At 39.7% G+C, this 24,307-nt stretch overlaps 1 protein-coding gene across 2 annotated transcripts in view; it reads left to right on the top strand.

Annotated features, from left to right (window-relative positions):
• The window catches only part of F13A1 (coagulation factor XIII A chain), a 177,765-nt gene that overhangs the window by 18,486 nt on the left and 134,972 nt on the right, over positions 1 to 24,307 (top strand). The window contains exon 3 of one of the 2 annotated variants that reach the window (XM_066376972.1): positions 3,597 to 3,785. The exons of the other annotated variant lie outside the window; for it this stretch is intronic. Within the exon in view, the coding sequence (XP_066233069.1) occupies positions 3,597 to 3,785 (189 nt within the window). The remainder of the gene's footprint in view (positions 1 to 3,596; positions 3,786 to 24,307) is intronic. 2 annotated transcript variants of the gene reach the window in all.

Raw genomic sequence — 24,307 nt, 5'->3', positions numbered from 1 at the left:
GCTGCTCGCGGCTGCTCGCGGCGGCGGTGCTCACTCTGCAACCGAACCGGGCGCTGCTCGCGGCGGCTCGCGGCTCCCGAGTATGGGCTGACTCACCACCACCACAGGCGCACTTCCTCGCGGCTTGAATGAACGTCCCTGCGGTAGCTTCCTCCACACCCTCGTCTCTCAGATTCAAGTGATAACAGTCCTTTCGCTTTCAGTTTGTGTGGAACTCCGGAATGCTCCGAAGATAAATTTTCCTGTTTCTAGTTGATAAATTTGTTGTGATTTTGGGGAGATCTGTCGGACGTGCTGCTCACGGCGCCATTTCCGTGACGTCACTTCAAGAATGTGTATTCTCAATGGAATATTCTGTATATGTCTATTAAATCAAGCTGATCCAATGTGTCATTTAAGGCCAATGTTTCCTTGTTGATTTTTGTCTGGATGACCTATTTATTAATGTAAATGAGATGTTAAAGTTCCTTGTTATTACTGTATTACTGTCAACCTCTCCCTTTATGTCTGTCAATATTTACTTTATATATTTACATGCATGCTCCTATGTTGGGTGCATAGATGTTTCCAAGTGTTATATTCTCTTACTTATTAATTCCTTTGTCATTATGTAATGCTCTTTTCTTGTCTCTTCTTACAGTCTTTGTTCTAAAGTCTATTTTGTCTAATTTAAATATGCTATTCTACCTTGCTTTTCATTTCCACTGGCATTAAAAATTGAGATTTCAGTCTGTGTCCTCAGGTTTGAAATGAATCTTTTGTAAATAGCATATATATGGGTCTTGTTTTTTTAATCCACTCAGCCACTTTATGTCTTTTGATTGGAACACCTAGTCTATTAACATTTAAAATAATTATTGATAGACATGTACTTATTGCCATTTTGTTAATGGTTTTCTGCTTGTTTTTGTAGTTTTTCTCTGTTCCTTTTTTCTTTATTGTTCTCTCCCTTGTGATTTGATGACTTTCTTTTGTGTTGTTTTGATTCCTTTTTCTCTATTCTTTCTGTGTCTATTGTAGGTTTTTGGTTTGTGTTTACCATGCGATTCATATATAAGAAGTATATATATAACTGTCTATATTAAGTGATGGTTACTTAAGTTCAAATGCATTATGAAAACGCTACCTTTTTTCTCTTCTTCCCCCAAGTTTTATGTTTTCAATATCATATATTGCATCTTTGTGTATGTGTGTTTCTTAAATAATTATCATAAATATTAATGATTTTATTTCTTTTTGTTATACATTATACTAGCTTTATACGTGACTGATTTACTACATTTATACTCTATGTTTTCTTTTACTAGTTAGATGTATTTTCATATATTTTCTTCTATTTTTAAACCTTTCCTTTTAAAAAAGCTCTTGACCCTAGTCAGGTAGCTCAGTTGGTTAGAGCATTGGTTGTGTGTTTCACTTCCGGTCAGGGCTCACACAAGAAGCAAGTTAGGCACAACCCTTTCAACAGCAGATTCTGGTTTCCCTAAAAACTTCCAGTTCTCCTGGACATACATCACACTGGTTTTCATAACCAGATGTTATGAGGATTTCTCTCCTTGGTTTCAGTTCCTTCAGGCTGGGGAGCTCCATGTGAGGCTCAGATCCATCACTCCACAGGGGATACCTCAATGGTGGTGAAATTGCTCCAACTTGTAGGAAGCCACACTGAGGCTGTTGGTTCTGACTAGACCCTCCTGCCCTTTTCAGTGTGGCTCTCTCTCTAAATCCTTAGTTGTAGAAAATCTATTCTGCTAGTCTTCAAGTTATTCTCAAAGATATTTGTTCTGCATGTAGTTGTAGTTTTTTGGTGTGTTTGGAAATGGGTGAGCTCAAGATTTCCTACCCCACAATTTGACCCCCTCCTGTTCAGCTCTTTCTGAAGCACTGGGGATTGTGATTTTCATAAGGACAGATAATATAGGGGAAAGGCAGCCTGGAGGACAGAGGTGTAGAAGATTAAACATCTTTAGCCCACAACATAATGGAAGGAAAGTATTCTTGAGGGACCATGTATTGTGGCAGGGTTCTGAGATGAAATAAAAATAAAACTGCATCTTGCTCTTTCTGTTTGCTGGAATGTTGCAGTCAGAATAGCCTATGGATTCCCTCACCACGTAAAATATAAATTGGCTCCATCAAAGGTCATATTCAGTGAGCCACAAGTAAGCGTATGGCCCCACTACAAGCCAGGCCTAGTGCCAGACACATCATATTGTTATGTCATTGAATCTTCACAGAAACTATCAAGGTATTAGTATCCTCATTTCAAAGTTGAAAAAGAAAATCAGCTTCTGAGAGACAATGATCCTTCCTTACTTAAGTCATTATGACACCTAAGAGTCAGAATTAGGGTTACCTGAACTTTGAGTTACTTGAGAGTGTTTCAGGATCTACAAGGACTGGAGAGTATCTTAATGAGTCTAACATATTGGTTTTCCCCAATAAGAAATAAAGGAGGCTGGAGAAAGCCAGATATCTTACACAGATCCCTGTATAAAAACATAGGAAGTCTTTGGAGTCTTGCCAAGTGATACTCCAGCACCAGCTCGGCAGCGGAGCATTCCATGCACACTGTGTTGTTCGCTGTGAGGGCAAACTATGCAGAAGGCCAGCCAGGGAAAGGGAAGAGAGGCAAGAGGTCGGTACATCCCCCACTCAGCCTCTCTCCTCAGTGTCCCATTAGAACTGCAAATGCATGGGCAGAAATGTGTCTCTAGACTAGATTTTCTAAACCACAGTATAGATGGGTAGTTAGAATTAGCTTCACATTCAGTGATCATGTGCGGAGGGAATAGGGGAAAAGGCAGAAATATATCTCACCTTTATCCAGTGCTATCATGACTCAGATAAATGTATTACTGACAGTTACACTCTCAACACTGAAAGAAAAAATATGTAGATTTTGGCGTCAGGCAAGGGTTTTCCTTCCAGATTGGTTGATTAGTAGCTAAGGAAATGTGAGGCTTGTTTCTGCATGTGCAAAGTGGAAGCAATCCTACCTAGCTCATAAAAATGTTAGTATCTTTTCTCCACACCTGTTCCCTCTCTTGCCTTTGAGGGACAAGATACACTTTTAGAATTATAAAAGGAAGGGTATTTGACACTCCATGAAGAGGAGAATTTTGGGTTAATGGCCAACTTTGTCCTTAGAATGGTTTTTGGGACTTTGTCATATTTGATTCCTTCCCTTCTAAAGACTAGCAAGCTGAAGTGGCTGCTCCCTGCTTACCTCTAGTTAATGATGCGGTGGTGGTAGTCACCGTGAGAAGGACCTGACATAAGGAAAACCAGGGAGTCGAAGACTTCAACTTTGGTCCTGCTTCTCTGTATCTAGACCTGTACATTATTCACTATCAATACTGTTGCATCTATCTCAAAGTCATTGCTGTGGTCTGAAATGACAGCAGAGTGGGAAAAGGTTTTTTAAAACCCTCTTGGAAAGCAAAAATGTCACAAGACACTGACCCTCAAACATACCAGCTCTCTGTGTAAAGTGTTATTCAATAGCCCTTCCTGCTTCAGGAAAAAATGACCTTGTCTTTTGAGTTTATGTTTAAACAAAGTTACTAAATGGTTTCCCTTGATTTTGTGCATAGACTACCTTAATGTCACGAGTGTTCACCTGTTCAAGGAGAAATGGGACAGTAACAAACTGGATCACCACACTGACAAGTATGATAACAACAAACTCATTGTACGTAGAGGACAGTCTTTCTACATCCAGATCGACTTCAATCGTCCATACAACCCCAGAAGAGATTTCTTCAGGGTGGAATATGTGATTGGTGAGTGCCACGTGCAAGCCCTGGTTGTGATAATCTATGTCATTATGTCATGTTAGTCATGACACTATGAGTCACAAAATAGAGAGTGGGTACAGGTTCAATTGCATTATTTTCTCAAAGGATAGCATAATAACTGATATAAATGTAAAATTTTATAACCTTTTTAGAAGACAACTTGCCATAGCTATTAATATTAAAAAGACATATGCCTTTGACCCAGCAATTTCAGTTTGAGGAACCTTTATCAAGAATATTAAAAATCCAGTTTATAAAGGTAGGCATTATTTACAGCAGTATTGTTTATAGTGGCAAAAAAACACACCTAAAAATAAATGCTTCTCAATAGCTAAATGATTAAAAATACTGTGAAATATTCATATACTATTTGTTGTTTTTGATTGTTATTTTTTAGAAAAGAATAAAGTAGATTTATAGCAGAGGACTTCAAGAGAGATAGTAAGTAAGAAAGAAAATGTGTAAGAAAGAATATAAGATCTTCTATGTGTGTGTGACTGACTATATAGTCTCAATAGTATCAAGCACACAAAAGAATACAAAACATGCACATAAGTGTTGACATGAGCTCCTTGGTGAGAGTGCAGCCAAAATAGGAGAAGCAAAAGGAAAGGGAACTAAGCAAGAGAGGGAGAGAGAGAGAGAAAAAAAAGAGTGATTATGATTACATAAAAGCTATGGGAAATGATTGATCTATGTGGGAATATAGGTAACAAAAATAACAATAATTCAATTAAAACTACAAATACTTTCTTAGAAAAAGATTTGTGACCCCCTTACTACTTTAGTAATATGGTTTGTGCTTATTTGTATTTATAGTGAAAATTTGTGTATTAATGTGGAAAACTTGGTGGAAGCCCGAGTAGAAGTGGGAGAGGAAAAAAGAGACTCCTGGGTCAGAATAAACAGCATTAGTGTGATACCTGGCTTCTAAACAGAATTGTTTGTCATCCCAGTTGTGGGATAAGAGAGGGGAAACTAAGTTACTGTTCCTATGTTAGGGAAAATAAAATAATCATAATTTAATTATGTTTAAGGAAGAGACTGTTATTGTTAATATTTTTTAATAATGGGCACTTTAGTTGAGAAAGGAACCTATAGCTAGTACTTTTAATAATATTTTAAAATCTGATGGAAGTTTATTTTTATTTCTTTCCCTATGTTTATTTATCTCTCTCCTTTGTGTGTTTATATACATACCTGTTTGGCTTAGATGTGACTAAACTGCCCTTGCCACATTTATAGTGGAATGATCACTTCATGAAGGTCAGGAAGGAAACTGACTTGGGGTGGTGGACACACAATATAATATATAGGTGATCTATTATAGCATTGTATACCTGACACCTATATATATACATATATATATATATAATTTTATTAATCAATGTCACTCCCAACAAAGTTAATAAAAAAATAAAGTCATCCAGGAAAAAAAAACAAATGAAATAATAATAATAATAATAATAAAAAGAAACACCCAATAGAAACTCTGTCCACAGTTTTGCTGCAACTTCACAGTAATTTTTATCTCTCCCTTTAGCCAAATAGTAGGACAATGAGAACAGGGTAAGGAAGCTTTGCCCCGAATTGGACTTGTCTGAAGTCTGAGACCTCCCCCCTCCAACAGTTCAGAAAATAATTATAATAAAAGGAATCTTAATAAGAATTATGAGGTGAGTGTCTTAGATTGGTCTCTCAGGAAATGAACTTGAGGAGACAATTCATGTGGAAAAACATTAACTGGGGAGCACTCTTAAGATCAGCATCTGTGAGGCAGTGAAGGAGTCATTGCTGGCCAGGGAGAGAAGTTGAACTACCATCAGCAAAGGCCTTGTTGATCCCATGGTGGGTTCTGGAACTGGATTGAATCTCCAGAATTGTTCAGTCTTGAGACAAGGACATGTATCTTTTTTCTCTATCATGGACTAGACATTGATTACAAGCTACCCACAGGAGAGGATCGTACCTGTAGTGGACTGTCTGTGGCTGAGGGCAATCCCCTGATGGCAGCTGGATGGGAGCTGTGAGCCATCAACACTCAGTGCCGGAGCACGGATGCTTTCACCCTGGATAGGAAAGGTCTGGGCGCTGTACCATAGTATACTCTAGGTGGGGAAGAGAAGAATAGCAAATTTGCCTTTTAGATAAAAGTGTATATATTTTAAATACCAACATGTATTTAAAACCCTTCTTAGAGACCACAAAGGAGTTAAGCTGTGTTCCAACATGAATGGTCCATTACAGGCATTATTAGAGTCAGCCCTCACTTACTGTCATCTACAGCGGTGTTTTCCAACTCCGGTTCACAGACTGGTCCACCAAAAATTTCGTGCCGGTTTATAAAAGAGTTAACCATTTTGATGTTGTATAAAGATTATAGATCCAATGATCTTAGTTGAATTTGCTTATGTTCAGGATGATGTCTGCCTTAGTGGTCCTGAAGTAATTCTCTTATTTTTACCAGTCCCCTAGTATAAAAAGGTTGAAAACCACTGGTCTACACATTCTTGGAAATTGACACTTTAAGCAAAATGATGTATAATGAAACTAATTTTACCATAGGCTAATTGATGTGAATAAGAGTTAAATTCCTATGCGTATTTCTGGTTACACACAAAAAATCACCAAATGTCTCAATAAAGACCCAAAGTACTTCCAATTAACATTGAAAAAATGTGAGGTATACATACACTTAAGAAAGATGAATAAAAACAAGTAGAATCATGACTTTCCAACCTGCTAATCCCAGTTCAGGGTCATGGGTGTCTCGAATCTATCCCAGCAGCTCAGGGCAGGAGGTGGGACCCACCCTGGACAGGACCATGGCACACACGTGTGCTCACGCCCACACTCACTCACTCAGACTGGGAGACAATGTGGACACACACATTCACCTCACCTGCAATCTCTGGGATGTGAGAAGAAGTAAGAGTCTGTGAAGAAATCCCACGCAGACGTGGGGAGAAGACACACAGTCTATCAGTCCATAGACAGTTGCCCCGGCTGGGAATCAATTTTTTTCTCCTCAATGTTATAACAAAATGACACTGAATGAAATGCATTTGAGGACCTGCTGTATATCTGAGGACTTTCTATTTTCAAATTTATTGTATAAACAAGAAAAGGAAAATGACAGAATTCTACCTTCGACTATTTAGTGTATGAGAAATCAAGCACAGTTTTAAAGGGCCTTCAAGGCCCAATGATGGTGAATTTGTCCTGGGCAGTGTCTTTTCTGCATCTCCTGTCACTCAGGGGGGTGCCACACAAACACAGGCTTCACCACCTCAGCAGGGCTAAGACCAAATAAATAGAATAGTGTTGGACACTCACTGGAGCTCAGAAATAATTCTCTTAAAAAGCAGTACCTATTTCAGTAGAATTAAATAAACCCAAGGTAATTTGATTTTAAAAGTAATTATTGTATTGAGAAGAGACAAGTATCAAATATGAACAGAAAATGAAATTAAGTGTAAAAGTTTGTACGTGTAGGTGTACCTCAATTTCAAGAAACCTAGAATGCAAAAACAGTGATTTTGAAACAGAATAGAATAATACTTCATGAAAAAATAAAAGACACAGCAAAGAATCTCTTCAAATCTTTCTTTTAGAGTTTATGTAATATTAGATTTATCAGCAAAGATCATTATATGCATTATCTTAAAAAATATAACTATGCCATTGAACAATCATTTTACTTAAAAATGCAGAAAAAGTCCTGGCCATTTGGCTCAGCAGTAAATGTTGGCCCAGTGTGTGGAAATCCTGGGTTCAATTCCTAGGCAAGGCACACAGGAGAAGTAACCATCTGCTTCTCCATCCCCCTTTTCTCTCTCTCTCTCTCTTCCTCTCTCACAGCCATGGCTAGACTGGTTCTAGCAAGTTGGTCCCAGGGGCTGAGGATGTCTCCATGGCCGCACTTCAGGTGCTGAAATAGCTCTGTTGCCGAGCAACAGAGCAGCAGCCCTAGATGGACAGAGCATGACCCTATAGGAGGCTTGCTGGGTGGATCCCGATCAAGTGCATGTGGGAGTCTGTCTCTCTGCCTCCCTGCCTCTTACTTAATAAAAACAAAAACAAACAAACAACAACAAAACAGATACACAGAAAAAATAACTTAATTTTTTTATGTTTTCATTTAGTATTTTATGTGGTCGTTTTTCTCTTTCCTTTGTATAAGATGAGCTGGCATTTGTCAATACACTGGAGTTTCCTTTTGTTTCTGTCCTCAGAACCCAGGTCATGAGATTTATTTATACATGAGTTTGCCTTCAAATCAGGTTTCTCTCTCTCATTTTAAATATTTCATTGCCTCTCTCAGGTGGTCCCTGGTAAATCCACTGTGTGCTTAGCTCTCTGTTTAAGGAAGGTGGACCGGGGAGCATGCTCTGTACATGGTTTCAGGGCTTTGAGAACTGCATTCATTAGCTTTTGGCAGAGCACAGACATCACTGTGAAGTAGGTGGGAGGTGTTAATGAATTTGAGGAGGTGGGTGTGGCTGAAAAATATGCCTGGTAGTCTGTGGGGTCTTTTGTCTCTTTCCAATTCTGAGCCTGTAGCCTCAGAAAATCATAAAAGGCATGGAGCAAAGCATTAATTAAAGTTTTCGCTAACCTGTAGCGTGAGCTGTGAAAAGATTAGAACAGCTGTGGTGTTAATTTGTTATCACTCTAACATGGGTCCCCTCTTTCTTTGATACTCTGTTGAGGGAGCTCATTGTAAGGAAAGAATTCTAAGCTGTATTTTTTACCAGCTCTCTTCCTCAAAACAGAAGATGTTACCCCATCCAGTAAGCCCTTCAAAGTTAACGAAATGGTGCAGTATGTGAGCAGGTTTCTTTCTTCCTGGGTTCCAATCACAAGAGACCAAGGAGTCAAGGTCAGCACCTTGGAGATTTTGCCCACAGCTCCATGCTTCATATTTTTTGTTGCAACAGAAGGAAGATGGGAAGGATTGCATCAGCAAAGCCTGCTCCTCTTAGAACAAAAACTTTCCCAGGAGCTCTAGGCAAGCTATTCCTATCTCATTGCTGCCCTTACCTGTAAGAAAGTGTTTCCTTTTCCCAGTCTCTTTAGAGGGGAGGGCAGGGACAGCTAAGCATGGATGGTAGGAGACACCTGGGGTGTGTGCCACAAGTCCCTTCCATCTTTGCCATCCTGCGAGTCAAAAGGTGCAGCTCTTATGTAGTGGGCTATGCAGCTCATGGCCACAGCTGTTCTGTGCCCAATAACTTACAGGACCTTGCCAATTGCATGTGCCCTGCATTATTGGCCCCATAAAGCACTGACATATTCTCAATACTTCAGTGCTTATTTCAGTCATTTCTTGAATAGTATTTATCAAAAACTGACTAGAGAGGCAGGCTCTGATGTGTCTTAAAGATGGGAGTGACCTGAGCCATTCTCAGTCGTGGGTTCTGGGCTGGAGAGGAGGTGCTCACAGGAGTGAGGACGAGACCTTTGATCAGGGCGGCAGTGGTAGAGAGAGCAAAGAGGAGCTGATGTGAGAACTATTTAGGAGACACCATCTACAGGTCGTTAGATTGGCAATCTGCATATAGTAAGAGGGAAGAAAGAGTGGCGGGCTTGTGTGACTAGGATGATAGATCCTAGCGCTTCTAAATGCAAGAAAGACTGCAGCAAGTTTGGGAGTAAATCATTGAGTGTGGGAAGTGATGATGGTAGTGGCTCCCATTGATAACTTACTCACTGGCCCCGGATACTCATTTAATTCTTCAAGTACCTCTTGGGCATTGGACTCTGATCATCTCCCTTTTTTTCAGATGAGATTAAGATTGAAGTGGTCAGATAATTACCCAAGGTTACTCCTAGAAAGTGCTTAAGTTGCAATTTGAACTCGCATTCTCTCTTAATTACAATGCATACTACTCCCACCAATGAAACAGTGGAATATACAAACAAATTCTATTTGAGCCTGCTGAAATTTGAGGGACTTAAGGGACTTCTAAGTAAACATGTTCAATAACTAGTTGCACAGATAAGTCTGAAGCTTAGGAAAGAAGTTTGGGTTGGGCATAGAGAAATGTGGATATCATACACACATAGGTGGACAAGATCATTCTGAGACATAAGTCAAGTGAGAAATGGACTCAGGCTGGGGAAGAAACAGCTTTTAAAAAGTTAGTCCAGGCCCTGGGCTGTTAGTTCAGTTAAGAGCAGTGTCCCGAGCCTGACCTGTGGTGACGCAGTGGATAAAGCGTTAACCTGGAATGCTTGAGGTCGCCAGTTCGAAACCCTGGGATTGCCTGGTCAAAGCACATATGGGAGTTGATGCTTCCAGCTCCTCCCCCTGCTCTCTCTCTCTCTCTCTCTCTCTCTCTCTCTCTCTCTCTCCCCCTCCTCTCTCTCTAATAAAAATGAATAAATAAATTCTAAAAAAAAAAGTTCCCTATTTAAAAAAATAAAAGCAGTGTCCTGAAATGACAAAGTTACAGGTTCGACCCCCCGAGTCAGGGCACAAACAAGAAGCAACCAATGAATGAATGAGTGAGTGGAATAACAAATGAATGCTTTCCTTCCTCTTCTTCTCCCTCTCCCTCTCTCTCTCTCTGTCTCTATCAGTGAATAAAAAAAAAATTAAGCCCTGGCAAGATAGCTCTGTTGGTTGGAGCATCATCTCGGAGCACAGAGGTTGCTGGTTCGATTCCCTGGTCAGGTCACACACAGGAGCAGCTCAATGTTCCTATTTTTCTCCCCCCCCCCCAAAAAAAAAGTTAATTCAGGTGCCAGAGCCCTGGAAGAAACAAAGACAATAAAAAAGGAGGGAAATCAGGGGAGTGCAGAAAGCTGGGTCTTTGAAGAGGAGAGAGTGACCAGCTTTATCAAAAACAATAAGGAGACAGGAAAAGCCCTGGTGGAGCATCAGCCCAGTGTGTAGATGTCCTGGGTTCAATTTTCAGGCAGGGCACACAGAAAAAGGCCCATCTGCTTCTCTACCCCTCCACCTCTCGTTTCTCTCTCTTTCACTCTTCCCCTCCTGCAGCCACGGCTTGATTGGAGTGTGCTGGCTCTGGGATGCTGAGGATGTCTCCATGGCCTCCACCTCAAGCGCTAAGAAGAGCTCAGTTGCTGAGCAAAGGAGCAACACCCCAGATGGGCAAGGCAATGCCTTCTGGTGGGCATGCCGGGTACATCTTAGTCGGGAGCATGCAGGAGTCTGTCTCTCTACCTCCCTGCTCCTTACTTCAGAAATAAATAAATAAATAACTAGATACTAAGGTAAGAGCTTCCCACCAGACTCAACAGTTAGGGGGACACTGATACTTGAGGAGAAACCAAACTTTAATGGTCCAAAAGTAAATGAGATGTGAACAAATGGATGTAGCAAATGTGATTTAGTCTTTTTAGAGGACATGGGGAAGAAAAAAAGGGTGTTTTAGTTTGAGTGCTTGTTTTAGGATTGGAGGTACTTGAACACGTATGTGGTCAGAGGGGAAGGAGCCAGTAGAGGAAGAATCCTGACGTTTCAGGAGAAGCTTTGGGTAACTGAGGACAATGCTGGAGCACAGAATGAAGTGGCATCAAGTAGGGACAGACTAGAAAGAAGTCCTTCTCCTCTGAGGTGTTGGGAAAGAGGTAAGAGACAGTGTGACTATATTAGGGAAAGAGATAAGAAACTGATTGGCATGCCTGGTGACCTCAAGTTTCTCAAAGAAGTAGGAGGTAAGCAGGTGCTACAGAAGCTTAGGAGGGCAAAGGACAGTTTCTTATATACTGAGAGCATCACCCAAACCCTTTAAGACTGTGTATCCCTGTGGATTTATGGTTCAGAAATTCCAACTTTCTCTGCTGAGAAATGTTTTGCCCCAAATCATGCAGGAATGTGCTTTTCCCACTATATTATGCTGGTTTGATGAGAAAAGGCGACCTGTTTCATCATTTTGAAGCAACATTTATGTAAGTGTCATTTTAAATTTTTGCTTCTGTGTGTTTGGCATCATGACAACTAGTGTATTCATTTCTAAGTGCCTCTCAAAGTGACTAAGAATGGTATCTAAGAAATTAGGAAAGTGCCTCCTCGGGTATGTTATCTGTGAACACCCATCATGTGAGATGCTCCTTAAAACAGGTTCCATGGACAATGCATTTGGGTCCTGCTGTGTTCGATGCCTCTTCTCACAGAGTCCCACTCCCAGTACACATTAGTATGCTAAAAGCTCTGAGGAAGCAGGAAGTAAAATAATAAATCAAAACTACAAAAATAAAGAAACTTCTCTAGACTAACATTTCCCAAAATTGCTTTACTAAAAACACTAGTCTACCATATTTTTACTTTATAATATCTTGTAATAACATGCAGACATCATTCTAGAAAATGCCTAACTACCGTTGCAAATTACCGTTATCCTGTAAAATATGAAGAAGAGTGATTGATGGAACCTGAGTGGCTTTGTAGTCTGTATTTTATGGTAACTTATTATAATGTCTGTTTCTCCTTTTTGACACTTAAGATTTTGTGCCAACATTAGAAGAGCTATCAATATGGAATTCATATAAAGTAACTTTTCAAAAATGATTACATTCCTTTTTTCATTTTTATATATTTATTTTCCAGATTTTTATTTGGCTTATTTTATTATAAAGCCAATTTATTTTCTTTTTAAATATGTTATTGGGAAAAAAATACGTTATTGGACTCTTACTGAACACCTTTCATGTGCAAAGCACTAAATTGAGACTACAGTAGTAATACACATATGCTTCTCTTCTGCCCTCAAAGAGTCTAGAATGTTCAGCCTGAATAGTAGAAGTTGAGTTTAAGGCTAGCTTCTCAGGTAAAATACTTGGAAATCAAATTAGAGAGAGAAATTGTGAGGCTAGCTGGAGGAGTCCCCAGGAAGTGTTATTTTAAGAGGGTCTCAAAGGATAAGTAGTTTACCTATTTGAATGGAAAAAGTATACAGTCTAAAAAATAAATGGAAGTTCAATAAAGAAAGAATACTTGGAAACATATTGGTGGCCCAGTATACCTAGATAAGACATTTGGATCATATACTATAAATGGCTAAGAGCCTTTTTGGAGGAGTTTTAAGTGGAATGTTCAAAGATCTTTGTTTTTACTTTTTAGATTATTGCTACATTGTTTGATAGGTGGATTTGTTTATTCAGCTCTAATTTCCCTGTCTACCTGGAAATGGAGATTTTGCTGAAGCACCAGCCTAACCTGATTCTAAATATGTGTAGCTGGTCAAGCATCTGTTTCTTGGATAAATTTCTTTATTATTAAGTGTCTGCTCAGTAATGCCCCACCACCACCCTGGGTCTGAAGATAGGGGGTGAGAGAAGTCCTCCAACAAACGACTAGCAGTGCTCAATAAGAAAATGCTGTCGAGGCCCTGCCGGCTGGCTCAGTGGTAGAGTGTCAGCCCAGTGTGCAGAAGTCCTAGGTTCAGTTCCTGGCCTGGGCACACAGGAGAAGTGCCCATCTGCTTCTCCACCCTTCCCCCTCTCTTTTCTTTCTGTCTGTCTCTTCCCCTCCCACAGCCAAGGCTCCATTGGAGCAAATTGGCCCTGATGCTGAGGATGGCTCCATGGCCTCTGCCTCGGGCGCTAGAAGAGCTCCGGTTGCAGCAGAGCAATGCCCCAGAGGGGCCGAGCATCACCCCCTGGTAGGCATGCCGGATGGATCTTGGCCAGGCACATGCTGGAGTTTGACTCTCTGCCTCCCGGTTTCTCACTTCAGAAAAAGAAAGAAAAAAAAAACGCTGTCAAAAGGCAAATAGGAGGCTATTGCTTTCTGTCTGTATCCTGGTAGCAAAGATAACAATCACTGAACCTCCAAACAAAAATATCCAGCATTTTCAATATCCATGCTAATGGCTAAATGAGTCGACAACCCACAGGCTAAGTTCTGCCTGGAATTATTTGCCCATGGTTCTGGCTAAAGTGACAAAAGCTGTTCAGTCTCAGTGTAGGAGGGACTGCCATCCATAGTCTAGTGCCAGGGACCTACAGGTAGTCCCCTGGCCTTGCCTTGTGACTCACCTCTCATCCTGCAGAGCTTGGGTTTCTAAGCGAAGCTCAGTGTCCTTAGAGTAATAGAGTTACCAGTGTGTTTCATAACATGAAGTGCACTGCGTGGAGCGCTCATAAAAGACCACGGATATTGCAATGAGAATTCCCACTCAGATGCCTGACTTCCTCCCTCCCCCTCTTCTCTCTTTTGCCTTTGCCCTGACTCATCTCTCCGTTTCCCCTTATCTTCCTGCTTGTGTCTTACACTGACCTCTCTCACTTATGAGAATTCCTAACTTTGGCTAATTAACACCCACATAATTGAAACTGTCTACTGGACACTCATTTTCTAAACTCAGGCATGAAATGGCATAGGCATTTCCTGCCTATTCCATATAAATTCTAAGAAATTCTTGCCATATGTGAAGCTAGGAGTGAAAAAGGTAAGGAAAAAATATTTAATGAAAACTAATGTGCCCACTGTTATACCTGGCTCTTAAGTCTCCAATCTGTGAAAAGAGACATTGCTTGTCCCACTAGAATTAAAGCCCACTAAAGAAAGAATAAAAGCAGACTAATTATTCATCATCTGTGCCCTCTCATTACTCCTTGAGTGTGTTGCAAGGATTGACAAGGGAGTAACTGGAAAGCTCTCAGAACTCCTTAGTGACAGCTGCTTACTAATAAGATGACCCAATTACCAGCCTTATTTTGAATATTGCAACTGTAAAAGAAAGCTAAACCCTTATAGTATTTCTTAAGGAAGTATTTCTTCATAAAGCATCACTGTAACAGTAGTCAGAGCTGGACAGGTGCTAGAGGGCCATAAAATAAGCTATAAATAGCTGTACCTCTCTTTTGCTATCCTTTTCACCTTTTCTTTTTTCTCTGTATTTCAGCCCTTCTGACTTTCTTATCTTTTCTTATCATTTCTCTCCATCATTGTCTCTCTTTCTCTCCAGCACTCACTCTCTTTCTTATACACACATAAACACTAGCCTGGGGATGAATGTTTTGTTATTTGTCCATTGCTTAGCGGAAGGGCAGGAGTTACCTTCAGGAGGTGGGTATGGAAATTTTGTGTCCGTTCACAAGTGTTTCTGCTTGTGTAGAAGTGAGCTGCGGCATCTGGTTTCTCCACGTTGAGGAATCATTATCTTTCCTAAACAATCCATTTTATCATGTCAGATTAAAACATGAAAAACTATCCTTTATCAAAAAATCAGAATCTCATTAACAGGATCAAATGCAATTAAGTTACCATTAGTTTTCAAGAGCAGTACAAAAGGGACTCAATAAATGGTGTAGGTCTCTGCACACATGGGAGTAAAGAGAGATTGAACAATATCCACCAGCCTTTACTTATTCACAAAATATGTCTGTGGGAAAGGAGAAAGGGGACATATATATAATCCATACTTTTCTGTTAATCTAAAGATGATCAGATTCTCATACTTTGAGCTTTGAAGCCAAATAAATCTTCAAGAAATAAAGGCTTCTGGGAGAGAAATGTGTAGAATAACAATAAAATGGGTTATAATAAAAACAGATTTTTAATCTCATTCATTCATTTATTCATTCAAGCAATCATTTACACATTATGTTTTCTATCATATGTTGATGGTTGATGAATATGGGATTGTCATATGCCAAATCTATAGTCAGATAGACATGGAAGATGTTCCAGCACCAGCGTGTTGAATTCTTTCACTATAATTATTCCTTTGAGTAAATACACAACATCTGAATCATCTCTAACACAATGAAAATGCTTTGTAAGCATAGATAATACTATACAACTGACTCCTATTTATAAATTTTCACAAATTGGTTTTGCAAAATGACTAGCTGACATTCTGCAGAGAGCAGAACTAAGGAAATAAGATATTCTAAGAGTACCTTTTGAGGAAAAAAAAAGAGCATGTGGAGTTGGGCATGGACAGAGGAAAAAGACCATAAACTGAAAGTGAGTGGAATGAAGAAAGTTAGGGATGACCTTGTATTCAAGCAGAAACAAGAAGCTAAAGGAAAAGAAATGCCTGGGCATAACTGCCCCCTGAGCAATTGGGATTGGTGCTCCAAAAAGCACGCCTCTCTGAATGTTTTTACTGTGTGCCTCTGCTCTTTGATAAAAGTGAAGCAATCCAAAATTTAGTGTGTTTCATAGAATCATGTAATCAGAAATGTTAGGGCTGAAAGGAATCATAGCAATCATTTTGCCCAACCCATTTGGTCTACAGGTGTGGAATCTACCCACATCCAGTAAAAGTTTCAAATACATTCCTTCACAGGGTCTGTCCAGGGCTGGACAAAGCTTAGTGGGTCACAGCTAGGGCAAGGCTATAATTTATCCTCCAAACCAGGACAATTTTGAGAGAAAAGGTAGGGCTAAATAAATGGACAATAGGAAAACAGGCATAAACTGGGGCTTAACACACCTTGGATATGCGATTGCCAAATCAAAGCTGAAGCAAGAGGCAGCTACTAGAAAATTAGAGGAATGTTGAGGGCAAAAGGGAGCAATTGCATGGTGTTAACAATAGAAATAAGTGCCCAGGCAGGGCACAAAATATCTGTGCCTGCAAGGGAAGACATCAGGAGCCTAGGGCATTGGATTGGGTGGGGTGTTGTACTGATTTGCCTTTGGAAGTACCAAATCAATGGAGATAGTGAGTTCATCCAAGATAGATGAGATCAAGCGGAGTCATTCACTCAAGATGAGGCAAAGTAAAGGGAGGAAGACCCAGGCAAAGGAAAAGAATGAACAGGCACAGAGCAGGAAGCTGTCCTGGTGAGACATTAAAGGCACAGTGGGGACTCCTTTGTACCTCCTCACTGCAGCAGCAAAGAAACCTGAGGGGCTGAGTAAGAAGCCAACACATAAGAGCTTAGCCTCTCTTCATAGCTCTCTTTTGGGGGTTGTGCATGGTATTGATACAGAACTCTATAACCCTGTAGGGTCTTGGGTGAGGGTGGCAGCACTGAATTAGCTGGTTGATCACTCAGATCACAGAAGAGAGGACTAGGTCTTGAAAGAGCAGGCTGACAGAAACTTGGAGCAAATGGGCAAATAAATGGGCCAAAGTCACTCGAGTGTGGCTCAACCAGTGTGGAAACTCAGGGTATCGTCATTCTGTGTGCATACAATCTAGCTATGGGAGGTAGTTACAATTATAATTCATTTTTTGCACATGAGGAAACTGAGTCAGTAGCCTTCCAAATATACCAAAAAATTGTTCACTGCCCACTTGGCTTACTCAGAAACCCTTATGCTGGGACTTCCTCTGGGCCTGCCTTCCCTAGAAGCACCTGGTCACCCAACATCTCCACACTATATTCCTTAAACACAGCCTTTGGCAACTCCTTCGAGGGAAATTATTTCAGCTAACAGCTAATGGCAGAATTCCAGTAAATCCATTCTTGCTAAAATTTTATCATCTGATAAGATTAATTATATTTCCTCTTATCTCCATGTTTACTCTTTCTAGAAATATTTTCCTAACACCTTAAAAAGATAAACTGTCATAGTTGAATTCCATTAATCACACAAAATTTGGAGAGCAAGGTGAGTTTCTGTCTTCACTTACCACTTAGTGGACTCCATTTTCTTCTAAGACCTTTCTAGATTCCAGGTCCAGCATCAGGTCAGAAATACTAAGATGAGCCATAAATCTGGATCTCAATTCTACTCATTCTTCTTGAGGAAGGAGATTAAGTATGAGGAAATTAGGTAAGGTATAGTCTGAACAGGACAACCTGCAGGCCTTTGGTAAAAGACAGGGGATGGAGAAGAGGGAAGAGACATTGCTATGACCTGAAAGTGTCTGCCAACCCCACCACCACCAAATTCAAATGTTGAAGCTCTAACCTTCAATGTGATGTTATTTGAGGTGGGACCTTTGGGCAGTCACTAGGTTTAGATGAAGTCATGGGGGTGGGGCTCCACGGTGAGATTCATATCCTTTCAAGAATAAAAAGAGAAGCCAGAGTTCTTTCTCTCTTTGTCCCCACCATGCGAAGACACAGCAAAAATCTGAAACCCAGGAACCAAATCTGCCAGTACCTTGATCTTGAACTTCCCAGCCTCCAGAACTGTGAGATATTAATGTCTGTTACTTAAACCACCCTGTCTATGTTATTTTGTTATAAATAGCAGCCTCATGCTTTCTGAAGTCCAATAGCTAAATGAAGTGTGTGTAGCACTCAACACCTGAGGAGAAACATGTGGGTAGGAGTAAAGCCAGTAGCTGCATCACAGCCACCATCACAGCAGCCTGGCCCATGCAGGTTAATTTGGACAGACGGTAATGAAACAATGGAGCCAAGAACTGGTGGGCCATTAGCTTTAATCCTAGCTTGCACCTGGTGGGCAAGAAATACACACAGTGGGAAAACACTTCCCTTTCCATTCAGGGCTCCCAAAGCCACTGACTTATCCAAATTTCCTAGAATCAAAAGTTTCTACCTCACCAGTCTTATTCACCTCTGTTCCCTATCTCCTTCTCTCTGCACAAACTGGCTACTCCTTCAGCACTCCACCATCTTGGCTGCTTCTTCTTTCTTCCACGTGGCCTTTCTCTGCTCTCTTCCAGCATGGGCTCCTTTGCCCTATTTTATAGTGTAGAAATCAAAACCTTTACTTCAAATACAAATAACAAAGTCTCTGATACAAAGTAACTTATCTGAGGCATAATGGGATTCCTCATGAGAGTGCACCACCCCACATCATGCAACAGTCAAGGGTGTGGGGAAAAGCTTAGTTTTGAATAGATCTTAGTATTAAAAGGGTAGGAAAGGCTTAGTCTTAAAACTAAGCCTTAGGCTATAATGACCCTGCCTGCTTACAGCCTGTGCCCCACACTCAATGCAAACTATAAGTGAGCAAACATATATATCATATTTATAAACTTATTTGACCAACAGTAGGATTTTATTTTTATTTTTGTAAAGCAATTGTCAGCATGATGCTATCAACTCTTCCAAGAAAAGTATCATGTTTTCCATTTGAACTTAGGACCTAAGAACTAATGTGATTTCAAAACCTGTTTTCTTAACTAGGAAAATGCAAGGCAAAATATAATTTTCTCTCAACTACAAAATTGGCTCCCAAAGAAAGAAACCACATTAGATGTTCAATATCTCAAAATTAGGTTGATATGCGTGCTGTAAGTTCTCTGGAAAATTAGTGCACAAGATACGCAAAAGCCCTTTGTATTCTGAAGCAATTAATTTCAGAAAGAGAGACAAAAATAATGATTCTTTGACTAAAATGGTGGACGTGAAGTAGGGTAGCACTTTTCATCAAACAACTTTTATTTGTGCAATATATTTCTAAGTGATGGAAAATGACACTCTGTCTCCATTACTTCATGTCCATCATTTCAATTTTTTCTAACTTTTATGTTTGTGAAACAAATTACTTTAAACATATCAAAGACACTTCAATGAAGTGTAGCCAAATTTTAAAAATAAAGATGATTCATAAAGATGGCATTTGTGTTTATAATCATCAAGATAAAATTTCAAAAAACAAAATCACAGTCTTGATTATTTAGGACACAAGTATATGGTAATCATCTTCAGAAGGTAGAAAGGAATTTTTTTTGCTGTCTCATTTTCCTTATATTTATATGGCACATTAAATCTTGCCATGTGGACACTAAATCATCCTTGTTTCAGTGATTTACTGAGTAACTGCCCTCGTACTGATTTCTTCAGCCTTGGGTTCTGTGTGTGCATTATGCAACAGGTTGAGTTCCTCATTAACATCGTGCTTCTCGCTAGTTAGTCCTTTGTCCTCTCAGAGCTGATGCTTCTTGAGGGGAAGAACACATGGTGCCCTTTGTTTGAGATATGATGTTGCCTAATACAGTACAACAAGATGTTACCGATATCCTTTCGGCACATACTTTTAAAGAATTGATGTTGGTATTCCAAAGAGAGAAAGCTCAAAATATATTGCTCATATTAAGAAACTTAAAGTCCTACATCACTGATAGTAGAACATGAGAAAGAAAGTAAGCATGCAGGAAAGAAAGAAAGAAGGAGGGAGGGAGGGAGAGAGAGAGAGAGAGAGAGAGAGAGAGAGAGAGAGAGAGAGAGAAAGAAAGAAAGAAAGAAAGAAAGAAAGAAAGAAAGAAAGAAAGAAAGAGGAAGAGAGAGAGAGAAAGATGGGCATGAATATACAGGATAATTGAACAAACAGTGGCTACACGTGATTCTGTTGTTTTTGTTATTGTTGGAAAGTTTTTCTTTAAATTTTGAAACAAACTCCACAGAAAATTTACAAGAACATCTGTTTTTCTCCCCAGAGATAGTGAGTTGTCAACGTGATGTCCCATGATCCCTGAATACTTTAGTTCATATTTCCTATGAATAAACATTCTCCTATATAATCATCAAAATCAGGATATTAACAATGATATATTATGAACATCTAATCATCATGCCGCATTTGAGTTTCACCACTTTGTCCAATAATGTCCTTAGTAGCAAGAGAATCCAATCCAGAATCACATGTGGCATTTTGTTGTCATGTCTCATCTCTTTGATTTTCTTCAATTTGAAATAGCTTAGTCTTTCTTTGACTTTCATTACTGGACACCTTTGAAGATAAGGCAGGAATTTTGTAGCATGACCCTCAGTTTGAGTTTGTCTGTTTTCTCATGACTAAAATCAGGTTATGTGTCTTTGGCAGTAATATCTCAGAAGTAATGTGTGTTTCTCAGTGAATCCTTCCTGGTTACACGTAATTTTTTACAGGTTCCATTACTGATGATATGAACTTTAATAATTTAATTAACGCAGTGTTATAGGTTGATGGTTTAGTCCATTTGGGCTGTTATAACAGAATACCATAGACTAAATGGCTTGTAAATGAAATATATTGTATTTATTTCTCATAGTTCTGGAAGCTGGAAAGTCCACAGTCAAGGTGCCAACAGATTTGGTGTCTGGTGGGAGCCTACTTTCTGGTTCCTAGATGGCTGGCTTCTCACTGTGTCCTCACATGGCAGAAGGGGTAAGAGAGCTCTCTGGGGTCTCTTTTGTAAAGGCATTAATCTCATTCATGAAGTCTCCACCTTCATGACCTAATCACATCTCAAAGGCCCCACTTCAAAATGCCTTTATACTGAGGGTTAAGTTTCAACATATGAATTTGGAGAGACAAAAACATTTAGTCTATAGCAGTTGGGTTCTCCGGGAAATAGGCTTTAAATCAGCATGCAAAAAAGTTGACTAAGGAGTGCTCTTGGGATCAGTCCCTATAGAAGAGCAAATTGGCAAAGGGAGAAGGTGAGCTGGGATGCAGTCCCTCTTACTATAGCCCTTTTTTTTTTAGAAAATTAAATTTAACAGGGTGACATTGATCAATAAGAGTATTTAGGTTTCAGGGAAATATTTCTTTAGCATTTGAACTGTTATGTTTTATACTCACTATAGTCTTTTTCTTAAAGTTTATTTTGTCATATATAAGTCTTGCTACTCCAACTTTCTTTTCATTTTCATTTGAATGAAATATCTTTTTCATCCATTAACTTTTAGTCTGTATGTATCTTTCCTTCTGAGGTGGATCTCTTGTAGACAGCATATATATGGGTCTTTCTCTCTTATACATTCAGCTACCTTATGTTTTTTGATTGGAGCACTTAAGCCATTTACATTTAAAGTGATTATTGATAGGTATGTATTTATTGTCATTTTATCTTTTAATTATGTCCTCCTGTTTATTTTTCTTCATCTTCTCTTCCTCCTCATTTTTCTTCTTCTTAAATCAGGCCCTTTAACATTTATTGTAATACTGGGTTGGTAGTAACAAACTCCTTAACTTTTTCTGTCTGGAAAGCTCTTTATGTCTCTCTCCTTCAATTTTCAATGATATCCTTGCTGTGCAATGTAGTCATGGCTCTAGGTCCTTGCTTTTCAACATTTTGACTGTTTCATGCCAATCCTTTCTGACCTGAAATGTTTCTTTTGAGAAATAAGCCATGAAAAAATAAAGTGCTTATGTCAGGGGTGGTTGTGCTAATTGGGAGAGAGCTCCCTTGTAGAGAACAAACTGTCTTAATCTTGCTGCTTTTAAGATTCTCTCTTTAACTTTAATTTTGCCATGTTAATTATAATGTGTTCTGGTGTGGGTCTCTTCGGGTCCATCTTATATGGGACTTTCTGCACTCTCTGGACTTCTATGTGTTTTCCCTTCACCAGGTTCAAGAAATTTTTGGTCATTATTTATTGAAATAGGTTCTCGATTCTTTGCTCTCTCTCTTCTCCCTCTCATATTCATATGATATGGATGTTGTTATGTTTCATGTTCTCCCAAAGGTTCCTTAAACTATTCTCATCTTTTTTTAATTTCTTTTTCTTTTTGCTCCTTTGATTTGGTGGGTTTTTTTCCTCCTACCTTGTATTCCAAATCACTGATTCCATCCTCGGCTTTATCCAACCTACTGTTTATTCCTTTACAGTATATTCTTGATGTCAGATATTATACTCTTAAATTCTGACTGGTGCATTTTTATGGTTTCTACATGTCTTTTTTTATGCTTTTATCTCTTGTTTAAGTTTTCACTTTGTTCCTTGAGCATATGTATAACCATTACTTTGAACTTTATATCTGATAAATAGCTTATCCCCATTTCATTCAGCTCTTCTTCTGGGCATTTCCCTTGTTCTGTCATTTGGATCCTGTTTCTTTTCCCCCCATTTTGGCTGCTTCTTTGTGTTTATTTTTATGTATTAGAAAGATCTCCTATGATTTGCAGCCTTCGTGGGGTGACCTTATGTAGTAGATGTTTTGCTGGGTCCAATACTGCAGACCCCTTTATCATCTGAGCTGTGTGTTCCAGGAATGTCTCTTGTCTGGGTTATATGGGTCCTCCTTTTATAATTGAGACTCAATTGCTAAAGGCCCATTTTGCATGGGATCAAGCCTCAGGCTGGCTGACAGTGAGGCTCTATCTTGACCAATGTATGCATGCAGCTGAGTATGTGCTGACCACAGGAAGTGGAATTCACCTCAACTGGGTTTGATGCCTAATGATCAGTTCCTTCTTTATATATGCACTTGTGAAGCTAACTAGATCTTTCTCTGATATTTTCTGAAGCTGGTCACTTGGTGTGCTGGTTCTGGGTATCTTGGGTGGGATCCCAGTGCAAGTCAATATAAGATGCTGCCTGTGGCCCTCAGCAACCTGTTTATAGCTACAAGCTATCCATAGTCTATGTCTGCCTCTGCTGGGCTTAGGTGCACACAAGAAGGGTCAAGCTGCACACCAAATCTAGCTTTTATCAGCACTGGGCCTAAGGCAAGGACGGGAAAAGTCCCAAGGCACCCTGACATTTATCTTTGGCTGCCTCTGTCTTCTGACTGCTTGTTAGGCTCATTCACTATTAGGGTCATATTCTGCCTGTAGAGTTGGTAGGATGTGGCTAGTGCAGTGATTTTAAACTTCCAGTCCATGGACCAGTGCTGATCTGCCAGAAATTTCACACTGGTCTGCAAAACAGTTAATCACCCTGATGTTGTATGATGATTATAGACCCAATGATTATAGACTGTATAATCTTCATACAACATCAGGGTGGTTAACTCTTTCATGGACCAGCATGCAATTTCTGGTGGACCAGCACCAGTTCTCATACCAGTGGTTAAAAATCACTTGGTTGATGGATCTCCCCTAAGGCAGAGGAGCTCATCAGGCTTTAGGAAAGGTAGTGGGTATGGCTCAGTGTGTCAGATTTTTTCCCTGACCTCAGTAGGGCAAAGCCATTAGGATTCTAGAAAGTGAGGCTTCTTAAACCCAAAGAGTAGATCTGTTGGCAGACAGGAGAGTGGTTCTACTGAATCTCTTATGAAGGGGAAGTACCAATCAGAGTCTTGGGAAAGTGGGGGAAATAGCTTCCACCTCAAAGCCAGACAACTGAGTCACTATCACTTCCTGGCTCGCTCTAGACCTCTACTCCCTGGCCATGGCCGCTTACTCATCAGCAGGGCTTAATCTCTGCAAACGGGAGATGAGAGGGTTTCCAAGGTTGAGTGTAACATACACCTACTACTCCGCCATCTTGGATCTCTAGAAAGTCGTTCTTAACTCCACCAGCAAGGCACTGCTTTTAGTTTGTAACTCTGTCGGGGCAGTAAGTAGTCTTCTGACTTGACTTCCAGGCTAAAATTGGATGTTTGATTATAAACTCACTGAACACAAGAAGTACATCACAGACATCTTAGATATCTATTCCTTCTCTTCCAGGTTAAATGATAATACTTTGCTCATAGTAAGCACTAGTAAATACCTATTTAAATAAATGTCTATTGAGCATGTATTGCTTGTTGATACCCACCTTCAGACTAAAACCAGATGGACCACATCCTAATGCCTAGACTTTTCCTATGTTGATTTTTGCTTTACCAACAATTGGTTTAATCTCTGCAGTGCAAACTTGTTTAACACTTATTGTTATATATTGCATTCCAAAGATAGGCAAGTATTTTGTTAAAATTACCAATTATTTGTCCTTATTCTCAT

Source organism: Saccopteryx leptura, chromosome 3 (assembly GCF_036850995.1).
Source record: "Saccopteryx leptura isolate mSacLep1 chromosome 3, mSacLep1_pri_phased_curated, whole genome shotgun sequence".
In the NCBI taxonomy this organism is placed as follows: Eukaryota; Metazoa; Chordata; class Mammalia; order Chiroptera; family Emballonuridae; genus Saccopteryx; species Saccopteryx leptura.
The sequence above is the reverse complement of the archived record's forward strand: the minus strand, read 5'-3'. Positions and strand labels throughout refer to the sequence as shown.